This window comes from Dioscorea cayenensis, chromosome 12 (genome assembly GCF_009730915.1).
Source record: "Dioscorea cayenensis subsp. rotundata cultivar TDr96_F1 chromosome 12, TDr96_F1_v2_PseudoChromosome.rev07_lg8_w22 25.fasta, whole genome shotgun sequence".
Classification (NCBI taxonomy): Eukaryota; Viridiplantae; Streptophyta; class Magnoliopsida; order Dioscoreales; family Dioscoreaceae; genus Dioscorea; species Dioscorea cayenensis.
In genome coordinates this window covers 16,740,593-16,749,993 of record NC_052482.1, presented here as the reverse complement: position 1 = coordinate 16,749,993, position 9,401 = coordinate 16,740,593, and the positions used below count along the sequence as shown (strand labels likewise).

The 9,401-nt window shown below is 27.7% G+C and overlaps 1 protein-coding gene across 1 annotated transcript; it reads right to left on the bottom strand.

The window, feature by feature from the left end:
- Nucleotides 1-1,281: 1,281 nt before the first annotated feature.
- On the bottom strand, nucleotides 1,282-2,149 carry LOC120273345 (sigma factor binding protein 2, chloroplastic-like). The gene has a single exon (XM_039279970.1). It carries the CDS (start codon nucleotides 1,973-1,975, stop codon nucleotides 1,559-1,561), a length of 417 nt encoding a protein of 138 aa, XP_039135904.1. The 5' UTR covers nucleotides 1,976-2,149; the 3' UTR covers nucleotides 1,282-1,558.
- Nucleotides 2,150-9,401: the final 7,252 nt, after the last annotated feature.

Sequence of the window (9,401 nt, the reverse complement as noted above, 5' to 3'; positions counted from 1 at the left end):
TCTCTCATGAACTTGAAATTGTGATTATTTCTCATTCTAATAAACACCGAAAAATTAAAATGCAAATCTTTACAAACTCAATTAACCTTAATTTCTATGGTGTATGTATATTAGTAAAACTTCTCTTAAGTGTTCACCAAAACAGCAAGGGTGTGATAGACCATATTGAATTTTGAGAAAATATAAGAAAAAATAGAGAAATTTATGGATCTTCAGCCAAATGCAGGCAATTTCTCCAATTTCCATCAAAGAAGAAATCAAGCACATTTTAAGTGATATAAGTCTAAGCAACATTAGATTGATATGATTCATTCTAAGAATTAATCTTCAAAATTAATACATACCTTCAAGAATGGGAAGTGCTACTGCAAGGTAAGTGAGTGGATTGACTTCCCAAACTTCAATTGTTCTTTTTTTTTCCTCACTTCAGCGAAAATATATACACTCAATAGGAAGTGGGGGAAGTGATTATTTATTATTGCTCCCGTTTCTTCATTTTATAGGAAAACTAATCAAAGGCCCAAGTGCTTCCACTTTCTGTAAAATCAACACAAAAAATTAAAAAAAAGAAGCCACTTTATAGTGTCATTTCCACTTCATCCAATTCTATTCTTTGGTAGAGTTATCAAAAATGGAAATTATACTCTAACAAATAAAGTTTTTAAATGTATGATTTATAACTAGCATAGATTCAGGTAAAGCTAGTAGCAACAATTTTCACATTTAAAAAAGAAGAACTCATCAGAAGGAGAGAAGTTTTGGCAAAATTGAGCAAGATCAGCACAATGAAAAAGCAATCAAGTAATTATTGACTCACTAAAAAGAATGCCAATCAATCATGCAAGATTAATTAAGCACAAGCCAACAAAGACCAAGGTATCTGAAACCTTTCACTAATCACAAGCTCAAAACTGAAAGAATCTCAGCAGCAGCAAAGGCACATGAAAAGAACAGATTCCCCAATAAACATATATATACATGTATATATATAAAGAATTAGTCTTTAGAGAAGAAGAGATCATCTTTGCATACCTACTTCTTTCCCTTTTTTTTCTCCTGAAAATCACAAACTTTATCAGAGAGAGAGAGAGAGAGAGTTTTGCATACCTTCACTGTGACTACTCAAATGGGGATCCAGAACATGTCACACTTTGGTCCTAATCATGATCAATAAAAAGTAACCAGAGCTTAATAAGAAAGAGAAGGAGAAAGATGTGGCATACCTTCACTGTTCACTGTCAAATAAAAAAAAAAAGCAGAAATATATATATCCATAAGATATAAGATAACACGTACGGACCAATCACTTTTGCTCCTCCTCCTCCCAAAACAACTTGCAAGAACTCAAGATCCATAAACCTTATTCATTAGTATCATTCTTATTAAATCCCCTCCACCTTGAGCTTAATCAACAGTTAACTCATGACCAACATGAAACTATTAAGACTATAACATTTATAAAAACCAAAAATCAAACCACACACACACATATATATAAAAATTAATATATATGATATCTATAGACTATATCCACACAGTCAAAGACAACCAACCCAATTCAAACTCTATCCGCCGGTGGCCGGAAAAAACCTTGAGGAGGTTCATAAAACATAGAAGGAGGCACAAACGCCGACCAACTCTCAGCAAACCCATCATCTTCAACAGAAGAAGAAGTGGTAGTAGTGGTGTCTGAAAGCTGAGAAGCCAAGGCAGTAGTAGTAGTGTTCTCAGGGAAGTTAGAGATGTCAGAGTCTTGACCAGTGACCTTCTGAACAAGCTCTCTAAAGTTAGCAGCACTTGTTTGGAACTTCATTGGATTAGAGATATACACCACCTTGATCTCCTTCTTCTTGTTCTTGCATTCTTTGCTGCTTCTCTTTTGTCCTAGCTGCTTGTTCTTTTGATGCTCAACAGTAGTATTACTTTGCTTTTCCATCTCTTCTTCTTCTTCTTCTTCTTCTTCAGATCTCTCCATGCATATATGTTACTACCTATGTATATATAAGATATAAGAAGAGAGGAAGAGAAGGAGGAGAAGAAGGAGAAGATAGGGATGGAGAGAGTGGAAAGAGGAGATTCTAGGAAAGGAAAAGGTTGTGGAAAAGAAGGAGCATGTGAGAAGGAAAATTGAGAGGAGAGAGAAGGTTCCAAAAACAAAGAGAGTGGGAAATATGTATATATATATATATATATAATATAATATTTAATATATATTTAATATATATATATATATATATATTAAATAAATAAATAAATATTTAAAGGGAAGGACATCTATGTCTATGGATGGATGGAGGGTATCTATTAGATAATAATTTGGGACACGTGTCGGATTAGGAAAGGATGAGAAAGATGAGATGACGTCATGTAGGGTCGGGAGAGTGACGTCAGGCGGGAGTTTTTGGGTTATGGCCGTTGGATTTTGGGAATGGATGGTGGTGATTGGTTTTGTGGGGATTGGGTTTGGGAAAGGGAATTTATTAATTGTTTGGATTCTTTTGGGGATGATGATTAATGAGTTAGATTTTTTTAAAAAAAATTGAGATAGTTATTGGTTTAGAATTTGGGTTATTGAAGTTAATTGGGAGTAGAGATGTCTATGTCGCGTGTTAAATGTAAAAAAAAAATTGTGGCATGTGTAATTGTGAAAAATCTAAATCCAAAGCTGCTTTATCCATATACTGTTAATGTTCAATCAGATAAATGTTTATTTTTCTTTTTAAAAAAAAATTAAGATAATTATTGTTTTAGAATTTGAGTTGTTGATGTTAGATCACAGTGATCTCAGGGTAAAGATGTAAATGTCAAGTTTAACTATGCAAAATTTGAATCCAAATTTGTCCTTTTCCAAGAGGGCTAAAAAATCGAAATTAAATTTTTTTTTTTTTTTTATAAAATGTAGACAAGCAATCAATGGAGTGTGGATGAGCTGGGAATTGATCATCCAACCCACACCTTCAATCAGTAACATGTTACTATACCGCTGCTATAAGTCTTTTAGCAATCATTTGTCTTTGAAAACTTAATATTTATTTTTTATATCATTATAATTTTGTTGAGAACTTAACCTTTTAATTTTAAAAAATGATATTTTCAAAAACAAATATAAAAACTGAAAGCCTCAAGTATATTGAAGTATTGTGTTAAGCTAGATAATCATGTAAATTGGCTTAAAAAACTTTTAAAACAATATTAAATATGAGAAAATAAAATTGTTTAAATTATGATAATATACTAATAAAATTAAAAATATTTAATTAATACTAGTAATTAAGTAAACATTCCAATTATACATATCTATATATATATATATATATATAAATATATATATACTTTTGAAGATGGTATAAACTAAAGTTAAATTAAAATTTATCATTTATTTTAATTTTTTAATCAATGATGAGTTAAATGTAAATGTTTCTAGGTTGACCATATGGATTTCAGAATTGGTGTTGTAGCTAACTATTGTGTGTTTAATTAGTTATTAAAATGCGATCAAAACTTAAAGTCAAATAAGAAGTTGTTAGTTTTTAATAAATTATTAAATAATTTAATTTGTATGGTCTGTAATTGAGTTGAATGTAGACTTTTATAGGCGCTAGATGTGATCATGTGAAAGATGAGATTATTAAAGTTTTTTGGAATTCATGTTGTACTTTTGGATGGCCCATGGAGGTTGGAGATTGGTCTTGTATAATTTAAATTATAATTAAAAATCATATGAGTAATTATTTGTTTATTTAATAATAATATATTCCAAAATACTTTTTATTTATTTGCATGCTATTTTAGTAAAATTGTTAGAGATATTTTAAGATAAGTCTATTTTTTTAATAAAAGGTATCCAAAATAATGATCATTTTGAAGAAAGAAACAAAGACATGCTTTTTAAGAGACCGTGTGTATGATTTTACTTAATTTATTCAATTAAAAAAAAAAGCATTTTGAAAATTAAAACTTTGAACTTCTGGTTTTTCATTTAGAAAATAAGTGTTTGACTAACTCTTTTATATGAGCTTGTCTTCCAATTAGGTCATCACAAACAAGAAGAAAAAAAATTATATGTATTTACAACATGAGCTTTTTTTTAATTAATCTTTTACCATTCATTTGGAAAACAAGTGGTTCATCACTTCTTTTGTAAATTAATTTTTAATGTGTTTTTTCAATTCTTTCGTCACTAATCCTACTATTAAACAATATAACTAATTACAAAGAGATAAAGACGAGGATAACAAAGTGATTAGAGAAAAATAATTATAAAAAATCGACGACGGCTCCATTGTCAAATTAAATTTAAAAAAATCATATTAAATCAACTCAATTCAATGATTGATTGAATCTATGAGATCAATTTTTACTTAAACTGTTAGTATATAGAGTCTAATATTTTCTTTGTCACTTGCTAGAGTCTGAGGACGTGAGCGCTTCGCGGGGGTAAACCTCAAATGAGAGACATCAATATAATACCAGTGTGATGGGGATGTAGATCAGATTGACCGAACTATGTAAAAATTTTATGTGTTTGTTAAGATTTTTTATTTTTTTACTTTGCTTTTTTGTTCTTGTTATTGCTCAAATTTAATTTTTTTTTTATCCTCACATAAACTTTAATAAATTGATTTAACAATTTATCAAATAAATATTTGCTTAAACTTTAACAAATCGATTCAACATTTTTTTTTATTTATTGATATTGGATGATTTGCCAAATCTAGCCATTTATATACAATTTCCTCTATAATAATACTAAAGCCAGTTAATATAAGTATTTAGATTAACAAGGTCTCCTCTATAATAAAATTGAAACCAGTTAATATAAATCTTTAAATTAACTGGGTTTGATCGAGGTTTACATCAATTAAACAAATTACTCTATGGTCGAATTTTTACAAATAAAAAAAAACATTTTATGAGAAATCTATGATAGCTTCCAATACTTTATCTAAAAAACCGATATGTCAAAGAGGTAAAAAATATATATAAGTCCTTCATGATGTTAGACTAAAGTTTTAAAAGGGTGATGAAATAAGGAAATAATTTTTTATACCACTAAAAAACAAAAGTGTGGTCCTTTTCACTAGACAAAAGAGTATAGAATGGTTTTAGTAACTCTTAAGAGAAAATTGTTTTAAATTTTGTTGTTTTTCAACCCATATTATGTTATTGAATTTGTACCATCCAATTATATATAAATAATCAAAATAAAAATCACATATATATATATATATATACAACATCAAAGAAAATTTTATATATGGGTACAGAAACAATCAATGTACTTGGGTATTTTAATAATATGGAATGATATGTAGGCCATACTATTTAATAAGCCTCACATGATCTTATGGAAGGCTTTATTAATTGTCTTCTATACCAAAACCAAAAGCTAATTAGTCACTGCTTAATTATTATCATGTTAGACACAACTATATTCGCATGTATAGATATTTATATTTGTGTGTGTGTGTGTGCACCACTTGACATGATAAGAGGGTCCCATAAATTGAAGGTATTATTTGACTTTGAAGCAAGACAGAACATTGCTAGCTATTTGGGTATTGAACCTACCAAGGATCCAAAGTAGTTAGTAGTTATGATGAATGATCATGTGTTTGCCAACATATGTATATATATCTACACTGTTTATCACTTTCAAATTGTGTACATATATATATGTGTGTGTACGTATATTGTATATTTATATGTTTTTGTCTTCTATGTAATTTATTTATATATTTATTGGTGAGGCGTTCATTATTGTACAATAAGATTTTTGGTCCCTATTTAGACACGAATCACTGAACTTGATGCTCATAAATGCTTCATTTATAAAACAATGAGTTCTTATATATTTTAAGAAGGCAATATATATATTAAAAATTAACATGTTTGTTAGAATTTTTTTAAGTTAAAAAATATGTTTATTATAAAATAGTAAATTATACTTTTAAAAACCATTTCTTAAAACTAATGTATTTTCAGAAATTTCATTATTCTAACTAACAAAAAATTTATAATTTTTAAAAATTAAAAGGTGAAAAGCAGATCTAATAGATTTGTACAAGAAGCACTTATAGCTTTTAATTTTTACAAGTGAATTCAACTGATCATAAATTGTTGTAGTTTTTGACAACTTTTTTTTTTTCCTAATGTGGACAAACCACTATACACACCTAAATTATTGGTTTACAAATTCCTCAAAAACTACTCATATTATAATTTTAAAAAAAAAACTTTGGCCATATGGAGACACAAATGGTAGAATTTGATCCTCATCAATATTTATAAAATAATAAGTTCTTGCTTACTTTTACAAGGAAAAAAATATTGTTAAAAATTAACATATTGTCTGAATTATTTTAGATAGAAAAATTCATTTGTTATAAAATATCGAATTAACATATGTTTTCTAAAGTCTTTTTTTTTCTTTTGAAAATAAATGTATTTTTTTAAAAAAAAAAAAATTTAACTAAAAAAATACCATATAAATTTTTGAAAAGCACTCAAAATGTTTATTTTTTCACAAGTGAATTCAAACAGTGGTGTCTATATAAAATCCTCCAAAAACTACTCAGTTTATAAAATAAATTTTCATTTTACGATATGTGAACAAATCATGTCATGGCTATGCACAAGTATGGAGTTACTATTTTAATACACCTATCCTCTCACTTTGCATGAACTGAGATATGAATCCATTTTCTTAGTAAAAACACAAATAGTCTACCTAAGAGACCTAATGCTAGTAGACAAAAAGTAGTTGGCAAAATAAATAGATATTTATTTAAAAAAAATTAATATGAAAAAAAGAAAGAAAAAATAAAACCTAGACCAAGATAGATAGGTTCACAAAAATTTAAGGATATTGATGATATGATCCTCTCTCTCAACAAATGAAAATGTGTGCGGTGGGGTGTCATTGTCCCTTACAAATACAAGAGCAATAGTTTCGTGTAGTTGCAAAAGAAAACAATTAAAGGTACATACAATGCATGAAACTATGCAACCATTGGATGTTACTACTGCAAGTGTCTCTTGGGACCAACCTAAATAATTGCTGTCAACCCCATGAAGCTCTCTCTCTCTCTCTCTCTCTCTCTCTCTCTCTCTCTCTCTTTATTTATTTATTTATTATTTTTCATTTTTGTGGACGTGGAGCTTTGAAGACCACTTAAGGGGTTTTAAATTAAAAATTAGGGTTTTTTTAGTGCGCATCCATTGACAATGTATTTTGATGGTTTTATTTTGTCGGTGCATGGGCACTTGCCTCATTACAAGGTCACTGTACAGTTGATCTTTTTTTTCATTTATTTGTGTCTCATATAGTACCAATGCCACAGCCAAGCTTCATTTCTCATGGTTTTTGATGTGACATAGAATGGAAAAAAAAAATTTGGAAATTGACCTTGATGTCCTTGACCAATTAGTAAATGGTATGACTGGTGTGTGTGTGTTTTTTTACAATATATTTTGTAGATTTTTATTTCTCAAAAATTACTTTCTTTTATACATTCATTCCTTTTTATTTTACCTAGTTACTTATTATAGTGATTTCTGTAACTTTATTTTTGGTATTGTTTATTACACAAAAGTTTATGGAATAATAAAAATAAATTCTTGGTAGCGACTCATAAGTTTCAGTAATGCAAAACTATTAAGAAATACTCTTTGCAGGACTCTCAATACCTCATTCCGTATTAGTTTAGAGTTCATAACCGTTAAAAAAAATTAATCAATCAAATAATTTTAAAAAAATATATATTAAAAAAAACTATGCATATTGATATTGTTCCTTAAATGTAAATTATAAATTATCTTGGCATGTATTAGTCAGAGCTCGTGGCATTTAAGAAATTAGTGACTCATATAACTAAGTAAATTTTTTGGATATGTATCGTACTACAGTTTTTTTTAAATTTTAAACATCAAATTTCAATTTGTGTCATTTTAATCACTTATGTTTAATTTGTGTTCATTAGAAAAGTACCAAAAGAATTCCGATCATGTATATTATTAGATTTATGTGCTCAACACGATTTGTTACATCGTTTTATGCCATTTGACGTATCACGTCCGTTAAGGAGAATGCTTATGGTGATCACATAGTAATTGGATGAGTTGACGTGGCACATGATATATCAATAAGAGTAATCAAGTGGCTTTCTTTGATAACGTGTTATGTTCTCGTACACGGATGACATGATGACTAATGTTGATGTGGCAAATCCAATGTAAACATTATCAAATTCTCTTAGAATCCCCAGATAATGTCTTAGTGATCACAAATTAAAATTAGATGATTAAAATGATACAAATTGAGATTTGATACTCAAAATAAAAAATTACGTACATATTTACCCTCTTCTAAAAACAGAATCTATTAAAAGCTATACATATTGATCTTGTTTTTTTAAAAGTTTTAAATTATGTAGCTTGATGCATATCATTTATTTCCCATTTGAAGTGGGTCATCAATATTCTGATTTGATCTTCATAACACCACAATCCTAATATATAAGAATCTCATCTATGGTTTGTTACTTTATTTGTAAGTAACCAGTTATTGAACTCGGTTGCAAAAAAATAAAAAACAAAAATAAAATAAAATAAAATAGATGTAATTTTTTAAAAAATTGTAATGAAATACAAAAAAAAGTGCAGTAAAGAGTAGAATTTTTGAAATTTAAAGACTTTTAAATAATATTTTAAATAAACTAAAACTTGGAAGGCATCTTTTTGGTGAAAAAGATATCTTTAAAATTTGACTATCTATTAGATATTCTATATAATTACATCATATAAAATTCACAATTTTAGTAATTGAACGGTTCTTTCGGCTTTATTCTATTCCATTTTTATTTTTTTTATTTTTCCACACTTAGTCAAAATGGCTTTCATACTCATTGCCTTCTTTCACAAGTGGTAGATGTGATGCTTGAATGTGAAAATAAATTTTTAAAATTAATATTTATTTGATATTCTATGTAATTAGTTTCTCTCTCTCTCTCTCTATATATATATATATTAGTTTCTCTCTCTCTCTATATATATATATATATATATATATATATATATGTTGGTTATCTAACTGTAGAGCAGAGCGAAATACTTGAAACTTTATAAGATCATAATAGATTTTATGGTGAGTGTTTCTAAAAACGATTAAATTTTTATCATTTGGACCAGTCTATTCATTAATTAAGTTAAATATCAACAAATTATGATAAACGTACATACACTCTCCCACACGCAAAAATAGAGGAATCTATGTTGAGTTAGATTTAAGTAATATGAAAATTAATTTGGTTTTATAAATAAAAGATAAATATTAAAAAATTTGGAGAAAATGGAATTGATCAATTTCACTGTTTACTTAATTTTATATTAAAATTACTTTA